Below are 26,081 nucleotides of genomic sequence, written 5' to 3' on the forward strand. Positions count from 1 at the left end.
TCCCAGCGATCCGAGGAGTAGATGGTCCGGGGCACCCTGAGGGCGTACAGCCCCCACTACGGCTGGGTCTCCCGGGGTGGCGGTTCCCGGGAGCTGGAACTCCGTCCAGGGGAGCCTGTTGGAACCCAGGACTCCTCGGAGTTTCGCAGGGCAGGCGGCTCGCTCCGCGTCCGGGAGGCCGGGCCGGGACGCGCGGGGGGCGCAGGGCGCCGGAGGCGGGCCAGTGCACGTGGGTGCCGGGGGCGGGCCGCGCTGGGTGCGGGGGGGCAGCTGGGGTGTGGCTTCCACGCCTCCCGGGCGGGATTTGCATGTGTATGTGACGGCCCCAGACTTCCTGCTCCTTCTACGCTGCAGGTACGCGCGGGCCGGGTCCGCGGGCGGGCGGCGGGCGCGCCAAGACGTGGCCACCTCCTCACCGCCGGCTCCTGGCCACGCCGCGCCGCCTTCCGCTCCGGTGACCGCTGGCCCGCCCCGGCCGCGGCGTGCGCCCTGCTTCGAGGTGAGGACGCCCCCCTCCCCGGCCCCTCGGTCATCTCCGTTCTTCGCACCGAGCCCAGCCGCGCACCCCTGGGTGCCCCCACCGCCCCGGCTCCCCGAGGGCCGCAGCCATGAGCGAGATGTCCAGCTTTCTTCACATCGGAGACATCGTCTCCTTGTACGCCGAGGGCTCCGTCAATGGCTTCATCAGCACTTTGGGGTGAGTGAGCCGAGTTCGAGGGGGGCGCAGGCGGCGAGGGGGCTCGGTGGGCCCCGGTGCTAGTTGCGTGCATCCAGTCGCCCGCCCCCGACAGAGGACCCGGACGTCCCCAGCTTCCAGGAGCTGGGGGAACGATTCGCCTCCTGCTTTTAGAGAAAGGAAGTTAGATGTTTGCCCAGGTAGGAGTCGATGCTCCGCCGGAGTTGGCAGGAGGCGCCCTCCTCTGCGAAGTCTCCACCCCAGTGCCCTCGCCCGCCTTTCTTCAGACGGGGCGGAGAGACTTCCTCTGCAGGTGGTCCCGGGGCGGGGGCAGGTGGGTGCCTGGGGCCTGAGTTGGGGAAAGGCATCCGGGCTGGACGTGACCAGCTCTGGGGCTGGGGCAGACTGTGGAGGGGTGGGGTGGGGAGGTAGGCTCAGCCTGGAGCCCGGAATCCTCTAGTTAGGCACCTGGCGTACCTTTGAGAGGTTGCACCTTTTCCTCGTAGCTCTCTCCTGCCCTGCCCCCTGTAGTAGGAGTGTCTCCTCTTCCAGGCGTCCCAGGTCCTGGCCGGCTGCCCCCCTTCTCCCCACCTCTCCCTGTCAATTTCCTGCGCAGCTCATCTGGCGCCCCTGGGTCCCTGGTCCCAGTATCTCTGGATCACTTTACAAACATTAATTAATTCTGGCCGCCACCCCCCAAGGTCTGGGTTGGATAAACAGGGAATCAATTCAAGTCGTGGGAGAGGGCCAGGCCAGAAGCCGAGAGAGGGCAGGAGAGGAATTAGGCAGAGGAGCAGTCAGATGAGTCGCTGAGGGTAGGGATAGAGTGATTTCTCCATCTCCCCAGCCAGGCCCAAGGGCAGGGCCTGCTATCTTCATCCCATTTTCAGTCTGGAGACCTGTGTTAAGTTGTCTCATCCTCCCCACCACCCGCAGCTGCCCTTTAGGATGAACCCACTGTCCTCTGCTGACTACCTCTCTGGACAGCAGCCAGCCACCAGGTGCCTCCCTGGGGGCTTTGGAGGACAGCCCCAGCACCCTCAGCCCAGGGTTGACTCTGTACCTGGCCTGTCTAAGCCTGAGCTGGGAGGTGGGAGACCCCTGGCTCCTTAGGTGTGTCCCGGGGTTGCTGGGAGTTTAGCCTTCGTCGGGTAGCAAAGGGAATCCAGCAGGACTGTGGGGGCTGGAGACTGGCTGTGCTGCCCGGACCGTAGGAGTTCCAGCAGACCCACTGTCCTTACCTCAGGGCAGCACCCTCCAGACCTCTCATCCCCTCCCCCACTAGACCTGACTTCTCTTGCTCAGTTCCCCTGAGGATGGAGGGCACCTGTGGGCATGCCCCCGGCCCTAGCAATGACCAGGGCCCTACCTACCCCTCAGGCCAGGGCCTGCACCTAGTAGGTACACAGAAAACACCGTAATAATGCTGAGGGGAGGAGGAGAGAATGTAGGGGCTGCGGGGGACGTGGAAGCCCCTGTCCTCGTGTCTGAACAGCACTGGAGGCTTTTGGGAAATGACATTCTTCTCTGTTGCTTTGTGCCTGGCTCAGGGCTGAGCACACAGTAGGTGGTTTTAAGCACCTGTGATGTGAGATCCAGCTGAATCAGGGGCAACAGTCTTCCTCAGCCCTCCGCACAGGCCTCATCCCTCGAAGGATTCTCCCTGTTACTTCCTAACATAGCTCCCTCCTGCCTTGGCCCTTCCTGCCCCAGAAAAGTGCTCCTTTCAGTGCACTTTGAGCGTGGGGCAGGACCGGGTGACCTTTGAGAGCCCCCTACTCCAGGGTGCTGGTACTCTGTGCAAACACCCCCTACAGCTCCTGACTTCCCACTGATGGATGCTGCCCTCTCAGCCTGGCATGCTAACACCAGCATGTGCGGGCCCCAATTTAATTTTCAGGATTTTTTCACCTCCCCTCATACCCCTGCCCCAAGGTGCACCACACGCTCCCGGTTCCTGGAACCTACCCCACATGCTCACGGTCTCTTTACCTTTGCTCCTGTGTTGCCTGCCCTTCAGCAGGTTTCCACCTAGGTAAATCGGACCCACCGTCTAAGACCTAGCAAAGTGGCCTCTTTTGAGAGATCCAACCCGCCCCCCAACCCAGCAGAATTAACCCTTTTCCCTCTGTGCTTTGCACTGCCGTATACAAACTCCTTGCTCGTGTTAATTGTGTTGTTTTACAATTAGTTGGAGGTTTTTCTGTAGGGCTCGGCACGTTGCCAGGATTAAGTGATTAATTACACCATTCATCCACTCAGCGTGTCCAACTGGGGACTAGGTGGCGAATAAGGGAGCCGTGCGTCCTAACTTCTCAGAACTTAGAGTCAGTGACAGCTCCTCAGAGTCTAGTCCTCGGTCCAGCGGCATCAGCGTCACCTAAAGCTTGTTAGAAAAACAGAATCTCACACTCCTGCCTGTCCTGCTGAATCAGAATCTGCATGCTGACCCCAGGGGGTCTGGGGCCTTAGAGGGCGAGATTCTCTGAGTCTGCTCCATCCTCGCCAGGATCTCTCTGCCTCCATCTTCAACTCTGGCCCCCTTTGCCTCTACCTGGCTGTTGGTGCGCATGTCTGTGAACCCTGGAGGCTGACTTGACTGAGTTCCCAGGCTTGCCCAATGCGCAGTGTCCAAGAGGTGCCCAGTAAGAGCTGCATGAAATGAATGTGCTGGAGACTGGGGCAGTCTTGGAGGGCAGAGGGGTTGGTTCCGCTGGGAGGTGGGAAGGGGGGGCCAGTGGTGGAGGAGGGAGTCTAGGGCAGCCCTCGGATTCCAGCCAGGCTCTGCAGGGCCAAGTGGAGGAGGCCAATTAGAGCTGCCTGGATAATTAGAGCTCTGGGTGAAGATTGTACATTAACTCCTGGTCGGAAGGACCGGAGGGGTCTGGGGAGTGGATGCTGGAGCAGCTCGAGACCTTGGCTGGAAAAGCAAAGCAGGCCCACTCCTGTTCTTGGCAGGAGAGCGTGGCCAGGCCCCTGCCTCGTCCCTCACCCCTGGTGGGAGGCAGCAGAAGCCAGGGCTGGAGCGCCCGATGGGCGCTCCTCCAGTGAAAGGTGGAGGATTTAATGTGGCTCCGGGCCAGTGGCTGCGGAAACTGGCCCTGAGTGTGCAACGCGGGCCCCTCCAACTCTCACATCCAATCCCGTGGAGCTCTTTGGGTGCCCAGAGGGGTGGCCTCATGCCACAGGATGTAAGGTGGGGAGTGCAGGTGAACTGCTCTTGAAGCTGACCTCACAACATTTGTCACGGTGCCTCTGCCACCCACACCTGGGCCTTGGAGCACCCTTTGGCGGCTCTCGGGGCCTCCCGACCTGTATCACCCAGGGCTGGGTGATCACAGGGAGGAGGGTTATGAGGCCCCCCCCTTGGGGCTCCCTGTCCATCTTGCACCCTGAGCCACTTCCCCAGGAGGGTGGGCACTGGAGGTCAGCACCTAGAAAATGTGGAAGGCAGCGTTCTTTGGAAAAGACAGTGATGCTGGGCAGAATGGAAGGAGAAAGACCACGTCTGAGATGGACTGACTCCCTGAGAGCCACGGGTGTGAGTCTGCAGGAGCTGAGGGGCTGGTGAAGACAGGACAGTGTGGACATCACTCATTCGTAGGGTGTCCAGGGGTTAGCGCTGACTCAATGGCACATAACAAATGTGGACGATCAGGGGCTTGGCTCTCCTGCTTTGTCACTAACTCACTGGGTGATTTTGGCAAGGCCCTGCTTTCTCAGAGTGTGTTTCCTCTAAGGTGCATCTGAGAATCCCCGAGGGTTATTTTAAAAAATTCAGCTCCCAAGTCACACGTCAGACCAACTGTATCAACATTTCTAGGACTGGGGTGTGAGGGTGGGATTGTTTAAAAGCTCCCCAGGTGATTTTAATGGGTGCCTGGGGCTGGGATCCCTGATCTGGGGGCCCCAGCTGACAGGCTATGAGGAAGCCTACCTGTTGGGTTTGCCAGCCCTTTGGTCCAGGGAGCCCATCTCAGCCTCCGTCAGGCTTCATTAAATCATCCAACAAACATTTATCGAGCACTTACTATGTGTCACTGTTCTAGTCACTGAAGAATCAGTAGTGATTGAGACAGAGTTCCAGCCTGTTCTAGTCTGCACAGTGAGGAGCTGTCAGAGAGAGAGAGTCTGTCAGGGCCCTTTGAGCCTTAAGTCTCTGCGACACATGTAATTCCAGGAGGGGGCACTCGTGCAGACCACATTCCCCCAGAGCAGATTTCAGACCTGCCCTTTGGCTTTCACTTAATTGTGATTTCACCGGAATGAAATGTTGCACTCCCCCTGTCCTGTGCCCCAAGGCAGGGTCTCGGCCTCCGCTGAGCCAATCCTTGCAACTCGTTTTTGGAAAATACATATGTTTTCTTGTGATTAAAATACAGTATCTGCTCGATGGAGTAAACCTGGAAAACTCAAGTCAAAATTGTCTGCAACACCGCTGTGACTTATATTCACATTCTGTATGTGGACCTCCGAGACCTTTTACTTAACAAATATTTACAGAATGATATGAAACCGCACATAGGGCTTTGCACCTTGCCTCTTTTGGGGGATACATTCAGCTGTATTTTCCCATGCCAGCACACCATTGTGAGGGCTGCATAGCATCCCCTGCTATGATGAAGCTGAATTTATTTAAGCAACTCTAGTATTGGGCATTCAGGTTGTTTTTAAATTTTTGCCATTACAGACAATCCACACTGAACAGCCCAGTCTGTGCATGCCCGAGCACTTGTCCAGTTATCCTCTTAGGATAAATTCCCAGAAGTGGAATTCGGAGATCAAAGGGAAGGCACATCTTTTATCTCACAGGCTCTCTCTCATTCTGCTTGTTTCTCTGGTGGTGGAGGTGGTAGAAACAGGGACTCTGTGCCTCGGGGCATGGCCCAGTTTATGTGACAAGTTTGAGAGTGTTGTGCTAGGGGGTACGGGGAGTAAGACCAGCCTCTGTCCTGAAGGTTGGATGTGGTGGCCGTCATGGGGAGGGGCAGTGGAGAGAGAGGCCTTGTGGGGATAGGGTCAGCCCCTGGATTCCACCCCGGGACTCGGGGGCCAGGCTATACACAAGCCTCCCTCCGCCTAAAGAATCCGCTGCAGCCACTTACTCTCACTCTGTCCTGCCCTACATTCCTGACCCCACGTCCCCTCCCCGCTGGGCCCAGTGGGGCTATGGGGTGGGTGGGGCCCTGTCTGGGGTTCGGGGTGGGGTGATGTGCTGGATTTTAGGGTGGGGCCATACCAGCTTTCTGCTCTCAGCTTAGGGGGAGGTTTCTGGGTTTCGATTACTCCTGAGCACACCCCTGGAGTCCCTGCTGTCCCAGGCCTGCTCTCCCTCTTTCACCCCATGTTGAGCTGGGAGGCTCTTCCCTGGAAGTGGGGACTGTGAGAGAGGAGGGAAGGAGGCCTGGGGGGAGGGGGAGAGAGCAGAGCCCAAGTCTGCACTAAGTTCATCCCATGTGAGCCCTGAGCCCCCTGAGTGTGTCATGCTGGTCATGCCAGGAGTGGCAGTGGTACCCAGCATTTGTACCTGCAGTGAGGACCCCTGGCTTGGTGAAGCTAAACGACTTGCTGGGGTCACATAGCAGAGATTGTCGGAGTGGAGGCTGCAGGGCCTTTCACACCAGGGCTGTGGGGGCAGAAATGAGGCTGGGCCTTGACAACCGTGAGCCCAGGGTGTGGGATGGGACTGGGCGAGGACGCATGGTAGAGGGGTTTCCACTCGGGCAGGCAGGCTGGAGGGACACCTGGCAGGAGCCTGAGTGGGGAGAAGAATGATCACAGTGGTGCGTGAAGGTGTGTAAAGTATTTTGGCTGGCAGGTGGGCAGAGCCAGGAGGGGCAGGCCTCATAAATCTCAGCCTGGGGGCAGCTGCAGGTGCTCTGGGAGACACCTGTGTACATTTGGTTGGCAAATCACTCCGCCAGCCATCACCCCTTCCTCCAGGAGAGCCATCTTGTCTAGGGTGAGTCTAGAAATGGGTGATACAGGTCATAGGAAGGACAGTTAAGTCTGGACCTCAGAGACAGTGCTGGCAATGGGTCGATTTTATGGAGCTTTGACAGTTAGCGCTGGCCTTTCCTACACTGTCACTTTGGCTCGTCATTACCAGCCTGATGCGTGAAGATAATTCAGGAAAAGTAGAGAGAACTGTGTAGAACACCCATATGCTCATGTCTCAGATTTAATAATTGTCCACGTTTTGCCATATTTGCTACATCTCTTTTTCGCTGAAGCGTTTTATGATAAATTACATACATTGCATGTTTTTACCTCTAAATACTCGTTATACATCTCTAAGAAATAAGGATATGCTCCTATGTAGCCATAATACTGTTAGCACACCAGCTAATACTTTCGTAACAGCATCCACTGCCTGGTCCTTAGTCAGATGTGCCCCACTGTCCTCAGTCTGTCTTTGACCACTGGTTTCTTTAATTCAGGATCCAGTCAAGGTCCACATGTTACAGTTAATTCTTATGCTTCTTAATTAAATCTCCTTTAATCTAAAACAGTGCTCTGTCCCTGCCTCTTTCTTTCCCACCATGATACTGAGTTCCTGAGACAGGTTAGTTGTTCTGTAGACTGTCTCACTCGCTGGTTTTGTGACGGCTGCTGTTACTGCTGTTGCCCAGAGAGCTCCACGGAGGCCGGGAGCTGGGCTGGCTGGGTGTCAGGGCCTGCCCTGCTGCAGCACCTGTCGCCTCAGTTACCATGTCAAGTAGGACAGGCTGAGAGCCCACTGCCGGGTTGTGGAGGCCAGGAGAAAAGCGTAGGCCCTGCAAAGCCAAGGCCAAGGTATAAGGCGAGGGCTAGCTGGGCGGCCCCTGGTCGTACTCCTCTGTCTCAGCTTTCCCTCTTATCTCTCCTGCTCCCTCCCTCTTCTCCTTGGCCTAACATATGTCTTCCCATGTTCCCAGCAGCCCTATTGAGACCCCAGGACTTACCAGAGCCCAGCCAGTCCTGAGAGCCAGAAATTCAGTGACCTGAAGGTTTGCACACTGGCCAGGGATTTTTATTTCTATTGGGCTAAGTTCAGTCATTTTTGCTACCTCCATTCCTTGCTGGTGAGACTCTTGGGGGTTCTCTGAGCGGGTGGCTTACTGTTCTTTCTAGGCTTAAGCTCTCTGAAGGGATGAGGCATGCTTGGTTTGAAATTCCATATACTGTGTGGTCCCTTGAGTAGCACAAGGTGAATCCTTGGTAAAGAAAGATAGTAGAGGTTAAGTAAATGGATTTTTGTGCAGGGCTGCTGAAGTGAATTTGTTTTCTGTGATGAGCCAGGGATCCCAGCCAGTGAACCTGGGTTCCTCTCCCAATATTCCTCTCTACCCCCATCTAGTGGGTGTGACTGTGGGTATCTGGAGAAGGGGACTCTAAGGCCCCCCATCCACCACCAGCCAATCCCTGTGTTCTGGCAGTGCCTGCCTAGGGCGTGGTCCTCCTTAGCTTTGTCCTAGACCTGTGGGGTGGTGGCCAGTGCCCTGGGCTGGGAGTCAGGAGACCTGGGGTCTGGAGCTGGCTGCTCCTCTAACTTGTGTGACCTGCTCTGCTCATTTCCCCCCACCATGCCTCAGTTTCTGAGCTGGATTGGGGAGGTGCTGTCTGGGGTCCCTCCGGCATGTGCCCAGTCTGTGATTCCTCCATCCGGGGCTGTTCCGATGGAGGCCTGGCAGGTGCAGGCGCGGATTCCGGCCTGTCTGCGAGTTTCCCACCCCACTCCTAGCTCCCTCCTTCCTCCTCCTCCTTATCTAATCTTTCCAGACAGCACTGACCCGCCCCATTGCCTTCTCCATGGCTCCCACCTGGATCTCAAAGTCCAGCCTGGGCAGAATGGAGCCACCCAGGTCCCTGTATACATCTGACCTTCTCTCTCCTTCAGACCGAAGTCTTGGGGTGCCGACCCAAAGGGCATTTCAGGGACAGTGCCCTCCACACCCTTCTAGAGCAGTTGTCAATCAGTTCCTTGGAGGGTCCTGCAAGGGGGCGGGAATTCAAGGGTGTAGGCCATGGCTCCTGTCCTCAGGGTATCGGCATGGTGGGTGAGATCTGGAGGCTGGGGACCACACCCAGTGCATAATCTGCTCTGAGAGACGTTTGTCGAGTGGATGGTGGCCAGGGTTGTATATGTGACCTGGGTACCTTCTACTCTGTGAACCTCATACTGGACTGTGGTAAGAATGCATGAGGTATTGGATGTAGAAACGATTTATAAATTAGAATGTGTTCCACACGTTGGACGGTCAGTTTTTCTAATGCAATCGAGGCCGGGATGCCACCTGCCTTTAGATGAGGGGTGATGCCTGCGGTGGGGATGGGCCGGGAACTCTGCAAGAGTTTAAGCGCGGCCTTCCAGAAGGTGGGACTCCGTGGGGTTTCAGCGTGTGCAACGTGCAAAGGTGAGACGGTGCGCTCGGTGGGCTGGCGGGACCTTGGGCGGAGGCGGAGGAGCTCAGGAGACCGGAGAGTGAAGCGATGCAGCCACTTGCCCCTGGAGAGCTCGGGTCTGGTTACAGCAAGCCAGCCAGGTGCGTTACCTGCAGCCCAGCACCTGTGCCGGACTAGTTTAATAAACAGGTGCCCCCACGAGGGAGGGAGGTGGGCTTGGGCCTGGGACACGGGTGCCACCAGGTGCGGAGTGGGAGGGGTCCCCCGGGGCAGCCCTCCGCAGACAGCTGAACCCCAGAGGGGAGGAAGTGCGTGCGCAGGTGGCACGTCGCCCGCCCCGCCCCCGGTGCCTCTGGCGGTGTCCCAGCGTCCCCAGCCTCCTGAGCGCGGCTTGCTGTCGAGGCAGGCCGGGGCGACAGGCCGGGGCTGCAGGCCAAGGCGACAGGCCGGGGTGACAGGCGGGGGCGACAGGCGGGGGCGACGGCTGCACGTGGGGCGGGCGAGTTTCGCTCTGTTGTAGGGGGCGGGGCCCAGTGGCCCTAGTGCATGGTCCGGGGGCGGTCTGGGGGCGCACTCCGCCGGGGTCCGCCGGGAACACAAGTTCGGGCCTGAACCTCCGAGGCCCCCCTCCCTCAAAACTTACCCCTCTGGTGTCCCGGCCTCGGCCTGGCTCTGGCCTCAGGTCCCCCCCCCACCGCCCCCCAGCCCATCTGATAAGGGCTTATCTGTTAATGGCTTCGTGCTACACCCTTCCCACCCTCTCCACCCTCCCCCGCCTGATGACACCTTCTTGGGATGCTTCAGTCCTAATGCATGTGTACCGAGGAATGGAGAGGCTTTGCAGGGGCGCTTGGGGACATCTGGGACTCCAAACATACTGCAGATGGCCTTTGCCTCCAGGTGGGGGGCTGCCCTAAGAACCAAGTGTGAAATAAAAAGACCGGAGGCGCCACCCCTGGAGCTTCTTGGGGAGGGATACAAGGTGTAGCCTAGAGTTCGCAGGCCGTGTTGATTCTGCTAGTTGGGGACCCACGCGTGGACTATAGGGGTGTGGAATGTCAGAGCTGGGAGGAACCCCTGAATGTCCCATCTACTGACCTTGCTTTCCTGGGGAACCCCCCTGCCTTTCTTATCTTCCCACATGGCTTGCTTCTGTGTTCTGGTTCCTCATACAGACCATTCCTGTCCCCTCCTGGCTGTGGGTCTGGGATGTTTCCTTCTCACCTTTGTTTGAAATCCTCCTGGAGGCCATGCTCCCCTCCTGACCAATCCTGCCCCTTCTCTAAATGCCTTCAGTTTATGCTCCCAAAATGTTTTCTGGATCCCTGGACACTGGGAGGGGCTTAGTTGGAGACATCAGGGCTTCAGAAGCTGTGCCAGCGTGGGTGAGGACAGATGGACATCCACATAATGGCCAGGTGGATTTGTGCTAGGGGGTTAGGAAAAGCATGCCAGGCATCTGAATTTGCATGTCCTTTTCCTGCATGTGTGACCCAGACAAGGAGTTCCCAGGGGAAGTGTGGAGGGGCCTGGGGTGAGGGTGGGTTTCTCCTCTGACGGGGAGTCCGTGAGGAGGGGCTTTCACCAAGTCCTGTGCACTGGTCCAGATAGGGCCCGTGGGGGGCGGCCCCAGCCTCTCCTCAGCCGTACCAACTTCCATGCTGCCCTATGGCTGCCCAGCATCCCTGGCAGTGCCAGGTCCCAGGCCTGGGCCAACACTTTCTCCCCTCCCCCACCAAAAGTTACCCACCCCTGGTCCCCTCCCCTTAGGATCTGCTAAGAGACAACCAGCTAATCTGATTCACTAATGTCTTACAGGAAATTCTATGAATCATTCCAGGCTCTGCGTAGCTCCTGCCTCTTCTTTCACACCTTCTCTGATTGGCGAAGCTCTGACCTCTCCCTTCCCTGAATTCAGACGAAATCCACAGCTGGTATCGCCAGTTGGCATCAATGCATAGTCCTTATATCATTAACTCTTCTGAGTATGTGACTTGTCTTCCCAATGAGATTTTAAACTCCCGGAGGCAGGGACCTTATCTTTTGCTTCTTACCATGTACTTCCCTCAGCAGCTGGTAAAATGTATTAATCCACTCAGTATGTTTTCCTGTGTGCGTGCTCTGTACACGGCAGTGGTCTACATGTTGGGGACACAGCAGGGGGAGGACAGACAAGCTCCTTGTCCTCATGGAGCTTCCGTCCAAAAGAAATAAGTAAAATACACAGCAGGCTCTGGAGAACAGTGAGGCAGGGAGGTGGATAAGGAGTGTGGGAAGGAGCAGTTTACAGTTTTAAAAAGGATGGGGGAGGGAGGGTGTCCATGGGGATGGGCCATTGGAACCAGAATCTGAAGGTGAGGGAGGGAGCCAGGAGGGTGCCGAGGGGCGGAGGGTTTCAGGCAGAGGGAGGAAGCAGTGCCAGCTGTCCTGGAAGGTTTCAGGGGCCTGGAGGAGTGCTGTGGCTGAGCAGAGTGGACTCCGGCAAGGGGACGAGATGAGGGTGGAGAGGTGAGGGTTGGATTACGTGGGGTCTTTCAGGCCATTGTGAGTTCTTGGCTTTTACTCTGAGACAAGCGGTTCTAGGGTTCTGAGCAGAGGACTGCCCTGATTTGACTTACCTTTTAAAGAGATCGCTCTGTTGCTGTGGGGAGCAGGCTGTAGGGGGGAAGGCTGGGGGGGGGGCGGTCATCAGGAACCAATGAGGAGGCAGTCACTGAAATCCAGGTGAGAACGGGTGGGGGCCTGTACCGGGTGGTTGGTGACAGTGATGAGAAGAGGGCGCATTCTGCACGTATCCTGAAGATAGAGCCCACAGGGTTTCCCGACAGAGTAGGTGTGAGAGGTGAGTGGAAGAAGGAGCCGAGGATTGGTCCAGGGTCTTTGGTCTGAGCAACTGGAAGGATGGCGTTGCCATCAAATGGGGAGGCCTTCAGGAGGGGCACGTTAGGTGTGAGCTCCGGGTTGCGATGCCGGTGGACCTCTAAGTGGAGATGTGGAGTAGGCAGTGAGATCTCTGAGCCTGGCGTTTGGGGGACAGGAATGGCCCGGGGTGTGGGAGTCATCGGGGAGTGTATGGAAGTGGTGCTTTGAACCCATGAGTCTGGCTGAAAGGAGCAAGGGCGTGAGTGCAGATGGAGAAGGGGAGAGGGTCAAGGACAGAGCCAGTGCTGGAGGCCGGGACAGGGAAGGAGACCAGAGTGTCCTCGCAGAGCAGGCCCGCTCCCCTCCGGGCCACTCTGCTGCTGCACAGCCTGGCTTCAGCGCCCAGCTCTGCTGCTTGCTCCTTGTGTCTCTGACATTGTTGGACCTCTCCCTACTCTGGTTTCTCGGTCTGTGAAGTGGATATAATAACAAAGTAGATTTAGAAAATTGAACAACATACGAAAATATTAGAAACAAAATACTGCTTGCTATTGTTACTACTGTGGGCCGCATTGTGCCAAGGGCTGGTGATGCCAAGGGGAAAAACACAGGGTCCTGCCTTCAAGGAACTCCTCGTGAACACGGGCAGTGGTCACAGCAGAAAGAGACACGGCAGCAGGTGAGGCCAGGGCCAGGTGCTGTGGGAACACAGCGGGGTGGGGGTGGGGGTGGGGGTGGGGGCAGAGGAGGGGGAGGCACTGGGGAAGGAGGCCTTCACACAGTAGGAGAGAGGGGCTGAGGATGGACGAATGAACGAATGAACGGAGGTCTGGGGCTTGGAGGGGAGCCAGCGTGGGCTGGGTACGAAGGGCACTGCAGGCTGCCAGGACCATTTCTGTAGAGATGAGCGCTCCAGGGACGTGGGATCAACTGGAGGTGTAGCATGGCTGGGGCAAGGAGGCCGTGAGGGGATGGGGGGTGCAGATGAGCCCCAGGAGGGGAGGAGCAGAAGGAGGCTTTAAAATTCGCTCTGGGACTGCAGGCAAGCTGTTCAACTTTCAAACCCAGTTTTCTCCTTTGTAAAATGGTGCTAATGACCAGACCGTTGTGGGGAAGTTGGTGAGAATTCAGGGGTAACAGTTGTGAAGCGCTGAGATAGAGCTGGCCTCTGAAATGATGAGTTACCATGATTACTCAGAGGCTGAGTGGCATGGAATGAATGGATGGAAGGGTAGGAGGGTGGGTGGATGGATGGATGGATGTCCTCCAGATATTCAAGATTAATCCCAGCAAGGGGAGAATTTCAGGCCCAAGGGTGGTCAAAGAGAAGGGTATGAAATGGGGCCTCACTGAGTTTGGGAAGGTGCAACAAGGTTTATTGACCTGACTTTGAGACCCAAAGGCTTGTCCCCCTAATTTGGTGTCTCCTAAGCTACTCTCATCTTTCCATCTGCCTCCAGTCTCTCTCTGCCTGTTTCTTATCCTATTTGTCTTTCTGCCTCTATTTGTCTTTTCCATCTCTCTCTGTCTGTCTCTCCCTTTGCTCTCTCTCTCCCTTGCTCTTTGTTTTTCTTTCTGACTTGGTCTTTGTCTCTCTTGGTCCCTTTCTCTCTCCATCCTCCACCACCCACTGCCCTTTTAGGTCTGGGCAGTAGGGTCTCAGGGTTACGACAGGAGTTATATCTGTAGTGTGTGTGACAGCCCAGACTGGCAGCAGACCCCCACAGGACAGCTTTAGCTCCAGCCAGGGGGTTGGGGAGGGCTGGATGTGTCTCTGAGCTTTTCCTGGGGGCTCCCCACCCCACCCCAAGAGATCTTGCCTTTTAACCATGGTGCCAGGAAAGGGAATGACGATGGTGAGGGGTTTGTCAGTGACGGAGAGGTTACTTTGGTGGCCTCCCTGGTGCTCTGGGATCCCCTGCCCTGATGGAGGGACGCTGTGAGGAGATGGGGCTCTTCTCTCCTGCTGACCCAGCCACCTTGTCCCCCAGGCTGGTGGATGACCGCTGTGTGGTGGAGCCTGCAGCTGGGGACCTGGACAACCCCCCTAAGAAGTTCCGAGGTAAGACCTCCCCTCCCACTGCAAGCTTCCCCCCGCCCCGGGCTGCGGAGTCCTTGGACCTGGGACTGAACTCATTGAACCGCCTTGAGCCCTCACGGGCTGGCCAGGCCTCACACTGCTGTCCAGACCCCCATCTACTTGCACTGCTGCCCTCTTGGCACTGATGGCGTCTCCCTTCATTTCTTTGGGGCCGCGCCCCACATCTCAGGGGCACACCCATTGCTTGCCAGGGACCCATTCTCCCTGGAACTCCCCACCAGCCACAAGGCTTTCTTTGTCCGTATAACTGGGCGTTTTCTGAGGGAGCAGGGGAGGAAAAGAGAATTCCCTCAGGCACTAGGAGGCCCAGGGTGAGAGCTCTTCTCTGTGCCGCTGTCTCCTCATCTGTGTGGTGAGAGGATTGGATCTGATGGTCTCTGGGTCCCTTCTCCTGACCCCAGGTGTGTCCTCAGCGCCATGTGGTGTGGATGATCCTGCCCCAGGGAGCTGTGGAGCCCAGACCTGGCTCTGCTCAGTGACCCCGGGCACATGCCTGTCCTCTCGGGCCTCTGTGCCCTCTGTGGTCAGCGGGAGGGTCCTTGTGAGGATTAAAAGGTATCCTGCTGTCATTGTGCCCCGCCAGGGTAAGGTGTTACTGTGATTACTTAGGAGGCTGAGAGTCGCACAGACGATCCTGGGCGTGGTGGGCAGGGTGGGAGCAGGCAGGGACATGCCAGCCACCGCAGCCACCTTGCCTGCCCACGTGGCTGCTCCTCTGAGGAGAGATTAGCTGGAATTGTCCTCGGCAGGGTGCTGGGAGGGGAGCAGGACTGGAGATAACCCTGTGGCCTCCTTGGCTGGCTGGCTATTGTGGGCCTGGCCCATCCATTGCAGTGTGGAGAAGATGGGGGTTCCTCCCAGCCTGCACAGGGGCCCCGTGTCTGCTCCTCTGCTCCTGCTTCTATCACGGGCCGCTGAGGGGGAGCTTTGCTTCGCGGTCTTAGGGGACGTGCGTGGGTGTGTGGCAGCGCCCTGTGGCACTGGGCTCGCCGCACCGCCAGAGACCCCTCGCCCTGTACCAGCCGGCCGGCTGCGTCTTCCCCTCATTGCCTCCCCCTTGCCCCTCACTTTTTCTTTCCAGCCACACCAGTCTCCCTGCTGTTCTTCATATGTATCAGCCACACCCCCACCTCTGCCCCTTTGCACTTGTCCCTCTGCCTGCGAGGTCCTTACCTCAAATACCCGTGTGGCTCGTGCTCTCAGTAGCTTCAGGTCTCATATCCTCAGCGGGCGTTCTGTGACCGCCCCCCCAATATAAAAGTGCTCCTCCCCCAAAGCTCGCTTCCCAGCTTTCTCTTCTCCATGCCATAAATCTGACAGGCTGCATGTATTTTGATTATCTGTTTATCATCTATCTCGCCCGCTAGAATGTCAGCTCCACCAGGGCACGGACATCTGTCTATTTTGTCCACTGTTTCACCTGCAGCGTCTGCCACGTAGTGGGTGCCCAGTACACGTGAGGAATAAATGCATGCACCGGCCCCCTCCTCGGGCTGCCTCCTGCCCCGCCGCCTCTCTCAGGCCTGGCTGCTCTGGGTCCCAGCGTCCTCTGGTGGAGCCCAGCCTTGAAGGCGCTGGGCCCAGGTTCTGGGGGTTTCAGGGTGCTGCTGCAGGCCTTATGCGTGGAGGCACAGAGCTGACCATCCCTGTCCCTGGGTCCTGAAGGTTATGCGTAGGTGGACAAAGGGGCCGTGGGGTCTCCTGCAGCCAGAAATAGAGTTTTGTAGCTGCTGATGGAGGGGGCAGATTTCTGCTCTAGTTGAGGGAGTTAGGTAAATTCTTGGAATAACTTAGTAAGAGAGAGAGTGGTGAAGATCCCGAGGGTGGGCCGTGCCAGGGCAGCGAGGGGACTGAGGCTGAAGGGAGAAAGTATGTGGGTGTGTGGAGGTGCATGCACGCAGCTTTGTGGTGTGACAGGTGGTGACAGGGAAGTGGGTTTGGCAGAGGAAGATTTGCTCTAGAGTTTCGGAGGACAGAATTTGGGGCCAATTTTTGACAACTAAAAAGCCACTTAGCCGAACAAATGCTCCTTTGACTTCTTGCCTTCCTTCCCGTCATTCCTTCCCAACTCCCTCCTTTCTCTTCCTCTCCGTTTTCCCAAAGCTCATGAGCAGGGCCCTCCCCAGGATCTGGGAGCTGCCCAGGGGTCCCCATAGCCTTGCTGGGCCCAGCCAGCTCTGTGATGGAAGAGGGGACGGCCTCCTGCCTCGGCCTGCCCTCTCCACCCCGGGCCCTGGACGGTGGTGCTGTGGTGAGGCAGGCACAGGCCCCCCTGTGGCCCTGTTTGGACCTGAGAAGAGCCAACCTTCTGGGACAGACCCAGGTCTCCGTGCTGCCTGTGGCTGGTGGGTCAGAACTTGGGGCAAGAGATGGACTCCAACGTCTTCAGTTGAGCCCAGAGAAGAGAAAGGTGGAGCTTGGCCTCACACCCAGGAGTCCTGGCTCTCCTTGTTCTCTGACTCCTCTGCAAACACCCTGGCCCTGGGGGAGGTCCCAGCAAGGGCGTGGGGCCATGGCAGGCATTTTAGAAGTTGGCAATAGGCTGTCAGAGATGGCTGTGTCCTGAGGCCCCCAGTGTTGTCCTGCCATCTTGGGGTGTGCTAGCCATTGCTGGGAACCGTGGGCTGTGCCCCCCGCCCCCAGCCCACTACCAGTTCCAGGCTGACTCCTCTTCACCTCCTGATTCTGGAGATACCTAGGCTGGGCTGGCATAGCCCCATGGAGCCCCCACCCTGTCTCCATCAGCCTTTGATTGGCTCCTGGCTTGTGGTTTCAGTTCTAGCCTTCTTCCAAGGTCATCCCAAGCCCTAACATGTTCTGGGAATTCTTCCCAGAGTCTGCAGAGCCCTGGGAGGCCAGGCTACTGGTGCCCCAGTGTGTAGGGCGCCCCATGTCAGCCCTGCCATCCTGACCTCTGCTTTGCTGTAGGGGTCTTGGGGTTGTGGCTGCTCTGAGTCATGCTTGGCTGGCCTGCCCTGCGTCTGGGCACGTTCCCTCCCATGAGTCCTTGCTCTTTCTCCTCCTCTTCCACGCTGGGGCACTGGCTGACCCTCGCCTCCCCTTCTACTTCAGGGAAACTCAGAGCTCATAGTCCCAGTTACAGGGACCCCAGGAAAATGTGTAGGGCTCAGTTACCCACCCAGATTGGTGGGGGCAGTGCTGGGAAGGGGGCTGATGAGGTGGCCCCCTGTGCTTGCACGGCTGGGGTTACCCCCTGCCAGCCTTACGCCTCTGCTCTGCCTGTCCATCTTCCAAGCCCAGTTTATTGTTATTTTCATTATTATTAAGCCATACTGTAACTCTACACAAAAATAAAGAGAAAAATAACACACACCTATGTACCTGTTACTGTGCTCTGTCGAATCCTTTTTACCGTGTTTATTTCAGATCTTTGCATTTTTAAAGAGATAGCGTCTTATGCCTGTAGTGGCAGCCCCCTGAGTCTTCTCCCTGATCCTTTACCCCTCGCTCCCTCTGCAGAGGCAAACACTCTCAGAAACGGGTGTGTGTCATTCAGGGGCCTGTTTTCATGCTTTTGCTGTTAATGCATAGGGCTATATCCATGAATGGTATGGGGGATTGTTTTGCATTTTACACCCCTGTATAGTAAAGGTAGCCTCCTGTATAACTCTTTCTGCACTTTGTTATTCTGCACTGGTTTTGAGATTTATCCGTGTTGACACTTGTGGTTCTAGTTCATCTGTTTAATTGCTATGTAATAATGTTCCACTGGGCAAATAAACTGCAATCTATGTATTGGTTCTCCTCTGGATGGCCATTTAGCTCATTTCCAGCGTTGGTAATGCTTACAATGCTGCAGTGGGCGGTCCGTGCATGTATGTTTATCACCTCGGGCTCCTGTGCAAGGGGCTTGTGGGTGTGTTCCCAGGGCAGCCATTCTATTTTTCTTTTTCTTTTTTTAAAAGATTTTATTGGGGAAGGGGAACAGGACTTTATTGGGGAACAGTGTGTACTTCCAGGACTTTTTTCCAAATCAAGTTGTTGTCCTTTCAGTCTTAGTTGTGGAGGACGCAGCTCAGCTCCAGGTCCAGTTGCTGTTGCTAGTTGCAGGGGGCACAGCCCAACATCCCTTGCGGGAGTCGAGGAATCGAACTGGCAACCTTGTGGTTGAGAGGATGCGCTCCAACCAACTGAGCCATTCGGGAGGCAGCTCAGCTCAAGGTGCTGTGCTCAATTTTAGTTGCAGGGGGCGCAGCCCACCATCCCTTGCGGGACTGGAGGAGTTGAACCAACAACCTTGTGGTTGAGAGCCCACTGGCCCATGTGGGAATCCAGCCGGCAGCCTTTGGAGTTAGGAGCATGGAGCTCTAATTTTTAGAGCTCATTCTATTTTCCAAGGAGTGGCCCTGCTGCCTTCCTTAGGGGCTGTGCCCCCCCACCCCCCTCCACAGACTGTGGGTGTGGCCCCCCTTGCTCTATCCCCATCCTAGCCCCGCTTGGTTTTGTCCCACTTAAATTTCTTCCAGCCCGATGGGTGTGAAATGGCATCTCACTGTGGTTTTAACAGGCATTCCTCTGGCTGTGGGTGAGATGGAGCATCTTTTCATGTTTATTGGCCACTTAAAATTTTGTTCTTAATCTTTTTCCTTTTTATAAAAGTAATACAAAGACTTGGCCTAGGATGAAGATGAAAGCAGTGATGCCCTCATCCCACGCTCGCTCACCTCCTGCCCCGCCTCCATTTGAGGAAATCTGACTACGTAATTTATTCATACGGTTAGGACCTCAAAACACTGTGCAGATATACACTGAGAGTGGCTCCCACTGCCCTGCCGCCTCACTGTTGTTCCTCAGGTGACCAACCACTTGCTTTAGTTTCTTAGGCATCTTCCAGTGTCCTCGATGCAAATACAAACACGTTTTCAGATTTCCCTTCTGTTCGAATACAAAGGTAGCATTCTATGTACACTATTCTATTCTTTGTCGTTTTTACTTTATACATCTTACTATGGATAGACCCGACTGGAGATCTTTCTATACTCGCATATAAAAATCTTGAACTCTCTCTTTTTTTCATTTGATAACTCATTTTTATTCCGTATCCTGGACAAATGTGAAAATAATGTTCCTATCGATTACGTAGTTTTACGCATTTAAAAAATATTTATGTTTTGAATTGTGGTAAATACTCATGATACAAAGTTTACCATCTTAACCGTTTTTAGGTGTACAGTTCAGTGACGGTAAACACAGTGTCACTGTTACGCAGCGATCACCACCATCCATTCACAGAACTTTTTTCTTGTAAAACTGAAACTCTACCCATTAAATAATAATTCCTGTCCGCTCCGCCCAGCCCCCTCCTCCAACCGCCATGCTACTTTGCATCTCTATGGATTTGACTATTCGAAGTACCTCCTTGGAGTAGAATCATACAGTATTTGTCCTTTTGTGACTGGCTGATTTCACTTAGCACTATGGCCTCAAGGTTTACACACGTTGCGGTGCGGCCTGTGTGTGGATTTCTGACCTCCCTCTCTACAGCTACAGAGCCTTCCATTATGTGGCTCTACTGTGTTATTTAACCCGTTCCCTCTGATGGATACTTGGCTGTTTCTAATCTTTGTCATGCCTGCCAGCACTGCGGGGCAGGCCCTTGTCCCCGGTCATTTTGTACAAATGCAGATGCGTGCACTCTTAGAATGAATGACCAGCGGAGAGAGTGCTGAGTCAGAGGGAGGGCGCATCTGTGATTCTGAGCAAGACTGCCAGTTGGACCCCCACTGGGGATGCCCCACTTTGCACCTCCTCCTGCAGTGTAATAAGAGAAAGCAATCCAGCTGAACTCTTTTCATTGTTTTTTCTGCTGGCTACTCCCAGGTCTCCAAATGTTTTGCTTATTCCAGGAGAATTTAGCTCACCCCTCCACTTAGCTCACTCCTCCACTTCCCCTGCCCCCATCCTCCCAACAGCCTCCTGTGCCCGCGCCTCCCTCCCACCAGTGCCATGTCACTTTCAGTTTTACAGCATCAAGACTGAATAAGCTTTACATTCTCTTCCGTAACCACAATGGAGTCTTGGGTGTTTTGTTCTATAGATAAATCTAAATACTGAAAAAACTTAAAAACTGATGTTTACATGATTTATACAGAGTTTATACATTATTGTGACTGTAGAACTTTATTCCCTGTCTGCTGTTTTTTTACCTTGAATCCTCCACTGGTGCTTTTCAAACTGTGTTGAACAGGAGAACCATTTGTGTGTGTGTGTGTGTGTGTGTGTGTGTGTGTGTGTGTGTGTTTGGGGGGGTGCCTTTAAAAATGAATACTCCCAGGCTTTACCGCAGACCTGTCAAGATCTGTTGGGAACCTGGAAGTTTCCGGGGTGCCTCCACGCAGTGGTAGTGGCTTTTGAAGTGTTACACACCCTAGTCAGTTTCAGGGAATGTCAGTTGACTTTTATAAATAAAGATCCTTTTGTCTGTGGTCTCACAAGCCCTGTGCCCCCCTCACATACAGGTACATGCCCCCCAGCACACATTGCTTACTGTAGGAAACACCCCCTGGACCCAGACTTTTCTCTTGGCCTTTTCTCTTGCTGCTCCTGCGTGGGCTCAGTCTTCTGGCTGCCCATCCACCCTTCTTCCTCTGCCCTTCTGCCTTGAGGGTTGGTGAGAAGAAAGGTTCTGGCCCCTTCTGGGGTTTGGACAGGGCTGCCTCTGGGCAAAGAACATAGACCAGTAAAAGCCTGGACATGTGCATGGGGTGGGCCACAACATTTTAGGGAGCTCAAATCATTTATTCATTCAACAAGCATTTTCTGAATATGACGGGCAGAGCTCTAAGGCAGGATCCACATGAGAGAAAAAGACGAATTTGATAAGGTAGTACGTTTCCAAGAAACTATAGAGGAGTCGGGAGCAGGGAGGGATCCCTTGTGGCTTCATCCCTCTCCTGGGATGCTCCAGCGCAAGGTGCTTCATTCAGACACGGGTTCTGACCCACTAATGGGCTGTAAAGTCCCTTTGGTGGGACTCAACTATCCTTTAAAGAGTGGGATAGACTAGAATTAGAAAGCGTCAACTGTAGTAAGGGTTGTTATTTCATCAGTTCTTCAGCTCTGTCTATCCTCCTGTTAAATGTACTCAGTGAGTTTTAAATTTGGTTATTGAAGCTTTTTTATTTCTAGAAACTCCATTTGGTTCTTTTTCATTCTGCTGTGTCACTTTTTATAGTTTCCTGTTCTCTGCAGGGATCCTCAAGTGCTTCTTTTATTGACTTAAGCAGAGTAGGCATTTCTGGTTTACGATGACGTCAGTGTCTGAAGTCTCCTCATATCTGTTTCTGGTGTCTGTTTTGTGGGTTTATTTTCTCTTGTAGTGTCTAGTTCCCAAGAGTTCCTGGTTATCTTTGACTGTATACTGGTTATTGCATTTGAAAAATTTGGTATGAGTGGTTGTGGAGTAGGAGAAAGGTACCCTCTTTCAGAGAGCCTGTGCTACCCGACTCTTGGGGGCACCACTTGTCCAAGACCACCGGAAGCCAAGCTCAAGCCTGGGGTTTTTGCACTCCCCCCTCCAATGGGGCTCTAGCTCCTAGAGGCAGCTGTTCTACTCCAGGTTCAGCCTTCACTGGGGGTGTAGCCCTGAGGGGAGAATCTCCTGTTACTCCCACGTTCCTTTGGCCTGGGCTCTGATTTTTGCCCGTCTCCTGGTGAAGCTGTCTTAATAAAAGGTCATGGCTTCCGGAATCAGCAAATAACCCGCAGGGTGAAAGCAGCTTGGGTATTTCTGTATCTCCCCGGCTTCCCTTTTGATCTATTCTGGCCGCTGATTCCTCCCTGCCTCGTAGGTTCTTTAAGAAGTCTTAAAATAATGTCTGTTTGAAAAATCTGGGTGCTTAGTTGTTTGCTGGTTGGGGTGGTCCAGAATGGAGTATAACCACAGTTCTCAGTCCTGTGAGAGTCAGAGCCTGCCCCCCTTACCAGGGACAGAAGTCGCCACGTTGTATCATGACATGGTGATCTGAATATGTATTTCCTAGGTGAGTCAAGTCAGAAAAGTCTGAGAACCTCCGCTGTAGGGTGACCTGGGCAGCTTCTCCCTTTCCTCCTGTCTGGACTGGGGCTGTGGGAGACCAGGGAGCTCAGATCGCCAAGGCCTGTGGGCTGCTGGCCTCCCGGCCCTCCCCTCCCCTGTCTCCAGGCTCCAGGCTCCAGGCTCACTAAGTCTTGGGCCCGCCAGACCTGATGAGACTATCCCGTGTCTCGCTGCCACCTCCACCTCTGTCTTGCCTTTCCCTCTCTTCAAGGCTGAATTCAAGCCCCTCCTCATCATGAAGGAGTGTTTCTGGATTCATGTGTTCATCTGGCAGACGGTCCCTGAGCCCTGGTCTAGGGGTTGGGGACACAGTGATGAGCTGCACGCAGCCCTGCCTGCCTGCCTCTCAGAGCCTGGGAGGGCTGCGGAAAAAAGCACATCAGCCTGTTAGGCCCAGAGCCACCCCCGTTTAATATTATGAAGTAGAATTAAATAATAATACAATCTCTCTGTTACCATATTTATATAATATAACATGGGGAGGGGTCCAGGGTCTGAGGGAACCTGGAGCTGAAAAGAGAAATAAAAGGAAAGCATTATATAACAGTCCATATACATAATGAAATCAGTAAGACTATACAGAGGTGCCAAAAAAACGTATACACATTTTAAGAAAGGAAAAAAAACTGTATTAAAATTGTAATAATATATACCGATCACAAAAGATGAATACAAGTCACGGGTTTCCATTTCTTTGGCACCCCCGGTATAATATATACTTTAGAAGTAAATATTGGGCACAACTAGCAGACCGAGGAGGCCGTCAGAGCTCGCCTCCGAATCATGATACGGCGGCCACAAACGGAGGCATTTGGCAATTGGTGCAGCCGTAAGTGATGCATTTTCTGAAATAGCAAAAGTCTGTTGGTAAACTTGGAACAATACAAAGGACAGTCTTCCCTCAGTTTATATCGGAGTTGCATTCCTGTAATTTTCAGTGTTTGCTAAAACCGTGCAAGAACTGCGTGGTGTTTCTGTGTGCCACTCTGGGCCCAGAGCACTGCTGCAGCTGTCCCCTGCTGTCCCCTGTGAGCGTGTGGCAGGACCTTCGTGGCAGGTGTTACACCGGAGAGTCTTTATGGTGCAGGTGCCCAGCATCCCTGTTCTGCCCACTAAATGCCAGCTGTGACCTCAATCACTGAGACCATGAAAATCCCCCCCACCTTTCCAAAACGCCCCCTGATGTGGCCCACTCCCCTGACTCCTGCTGGGAGCCAGTGTCCGCTAACAAGGCCGTGAGGTTGATACAGTGACAGGGGGACTTGCGGGAGCCCTGGGAGCTCAGGCTGAAGAGGCAGGAGGACTTCCTGGAGGGGGTGACATCCTACTTCTTGAGGGCTGAGTAGAACGCCATAAAGACATACTCTCTCCAACAAACGGAGTGCGTGTTTCCGGAAGTGATGTCCCAGGTGGGCTGGGCAGGGCGGCCCTTGGCGGCTCTGTGTGCTTATGGAATTGACATTTCCCCCTCCCTTTAAGGACGTTCTGTCTTCTCTGAACTTTGACTCACTTGGTTTCTGCTCCTGATGACACCTGGGACCTCTGCCTGCTCACGGGCTACATGGAAACTCCAATTTCACTTTTAGTTCCCAGGGCCTGGAGGACCAGCTTTTACCACAGAAGGGACACAGCTTTCCTTTAGAGGGCAGATAAGAGGGGCTGAAGGAGGGGGCTCCCCGTCTCTGTGATCTGCTCCCCCAGCGGCCTGTTTCCAGGCTCCCCCGCCCACCATCTTTCTCCTATGTGCCAAGCTACTGGGCACTGCTGTTGTGGAGGCACAGCCCTGCCGCAGAAGGGGGTCTTAGAGGCCATGAGCCCACGCCCTTTTGCAGGGTGTGGTTCCCTCCTGTGATGGGGAACTCACTGCCTCCTAGCACAGCCCTTGTTCTTGTCAAATAGGCCCATCTCCTGTGCCAGCATTTCACTGTGACCCAGAATCCTTGTCCCCACCCACCACACTTTAGAACAGGATTTTCCAACTCATGGCTCCTTTTGATAAGTAGAAAAATCTGACACCCTTTCTGCAGTTTGGGCTTATAAAAATCACTGTTGAGTGCTTATTTTGTGTGCTTTCCAAAATAAAAATTATAATATTGAATTTGTTTCTGGAATTTTGATCGGCCCTGTCTTAGGTCGAGTTCCCTAAGACGGGGAATTATTGAGAGGGCTCAGGAGGAGAGTGAGGGAGCCTCGCTCACACAGGGCAGGGGGAGAGCAGAGCAAGGATGTGGTTTTAGGGGAAGAGAAGGCTTAGTGATCCGACTGGGAGCTGGGGAGTGACGGGCACACAGATAAGCTCCCAGAGGCCGGGCTGTTACCTGCTTGGTCGGCCACTGGGTGCGGCTGCCCCTCTGGGGGGCGGGGAGGTGATGTAACTTTACAGGCATCTGTGGGCACGATGGCAGGTGGCCAGAGAAGGATGCAGGTGTGAGCTGTCAGCCACCAATGTCCATAAAAGCTGGGCACAGACAGGGCAAGGGGTGGGGGCCCAATAGTCTCTGATGAATCTCCTGTGGGGCAGAGGGCAGGTGTCCATCTCCTAGGTGAGACCCTGCTCTCAAACCTGCTTCTGGGACCCTCCATTCTACCCAATCCAGGCTGCTGCCAGTTCTATGGGGTTCTCGCAAGCTCTGCCTCCCGGTGGGGGGAGCCGAGGTGGGATTTGAGGCCAGGCTGCAGGCTGGGGCTCCCCAGGGGGGGCCTCGGCCCCCACGTGAGCCCCTCTCCGTCCTCCACCCGCCCTCCCACAGACTGCCTCTTCAAGGTGTGTCCCATGAACCGCTACTCAGCCCAGAAGCAGTACTGGAAGGCCAAGCAGACCAAGCAGGACAAGGAGAAGATCGCCGACGTGGTGCTGCTGCAGAAGCTGCAGGTGCGTGCACACAGGTGTGCACTGCGTGTGTGCCTCGGGGACCCGGTGCATGCGCAGGCCCTGCTTGTCAGAGCTCACGGGCCCCGTGGCGGACTCGGTGGTTTTTAAAACCCCAATATGCAAGAGACGGGTGTGGGGCTGTGAAGGAGGTGAGATGGGGAGTGCTGTCCTCCCAGGGACCCGCTTGTCTGCGTGACCCCTTGTGCCACTCAGAAGAAGGTGCCCCTTCCTCCAGGCTGGCCCAGCCCGATGTCAGGGCACACGGCGCAGTGAGTGGAAGGTGGACTGGGGTTCAGCTCCCACCCAGTCCTTCAGCTGGACACCGTGGTGCAGTGAACAATCTGTACAGCTGTACATGGAGTTACCAGTGGCTCCAGGGAACCTGATTTGAGAACTAGTCTTAACTTCTTTCCTTGTTTTATAGAGTTGGAGCCTGGGGCCCGTAGAGGGGGCTGGGCTGTCCATGGTCACCCCGTGTTTGCAATAGGGCCTTGACGGCCCCTGGGTCTCTGTCCCACCTTGCACTTCTTGGACACGTGGACAGTGCACGGGGTGAGGGCCTGCTGGTTGCCCACGGCCTGGGCAGTCCTCTGGACAGAGCTCAGGGCCCAAGCCCAGGCACCCTGGAAAGGAGAGTGAGAGGCTTTGGCTGTGTCAGCAACTTGGCAGCCAGCTTCTGAGACTCTCGGCCCTGGTGCAGACCTTGCATCCCCATGCAGACCTTGCTTCCTTATGTTCCTTCCCCTGAGGAGTGGTGTGAAATGGGGGTAGGGTTGTCTCTACCCCATAGCTGTGAGCTGGGTTAGGGACGGGTGGGTGGGGGTGGGCTTCCTGAGCTCTGTTATAAGTAATCCCATCTCTCCCCGGGGCTGGGGCTGTCACAGGCTTCCTCCATCCTGCGCAGACATATGCTCAGAACCAGATGTGGTCACACAGCCACACACTGTAGGTCTATGGAAAGTCACGTGTACACAGCAAAGCTACCCAGCAGCCACCCTCACTCCTGCCTCAGTCATGAGGCCCGGGTAATGGGACTGAGGGAAAGAAAAGGGCAGAGGGGCCAGTGTTCTCAGGGAGTGCCAGTCTGATGGAGGAGACAGAGCCTCCCGGAATCCCCATTTTGAAG

The 26,081-nt window shown here is 55.2% G+C and overlaps 1 protein-coding gene across 1 annotated transcript in view; it reads left to right on the plus strand.

Annotated features, from left to right (window-relative positions):
• The first annotated feature begins 343 nt into the window (after positions 1–343).
• The window catches only part of ITPR3 (inositol 1,4,5-trisphosphate receptor type 3), a 63,350-nt gene continuing 37,612 nt past the window's right edge, over positions 344–26,081 (plus strand). Inside the window, exons 1-3 of the mRNA XM_033103648.1 lie at positions 344–697; positions 13,915–13,985; positions 24,834–24,955. Coding sequence (XP_032959539.1) covers positions 609–697; positions 13,915–13,985; positions 24,834–24,955 — 282 coding nt within the window. The 5' untranslated portion in view covers positions 344–608. The remainder of the gene's footprint in view (positions 698–13,914; positions 13,986–24,833; positions 24,956–26,081) is intronic.

Source organism: Rhinolophus ferrumequinum, chromosome 3 (assembly GCF_004115265.2).
Source record: "Rhinolophus ferrumequinum isolate MPI-CBG mRhiFer1 chromosome 3, mRhiFer1_v1.p, whole genome shotgun sequence".
In the NCBI taxonomy this organism is placed as follows: Eukaryota; Metazoa; Chordata; class Mammalia; order Chiroptera; family Rhinolophidae; genus Rhinolophus; species Rhinolophus ferrumequinum.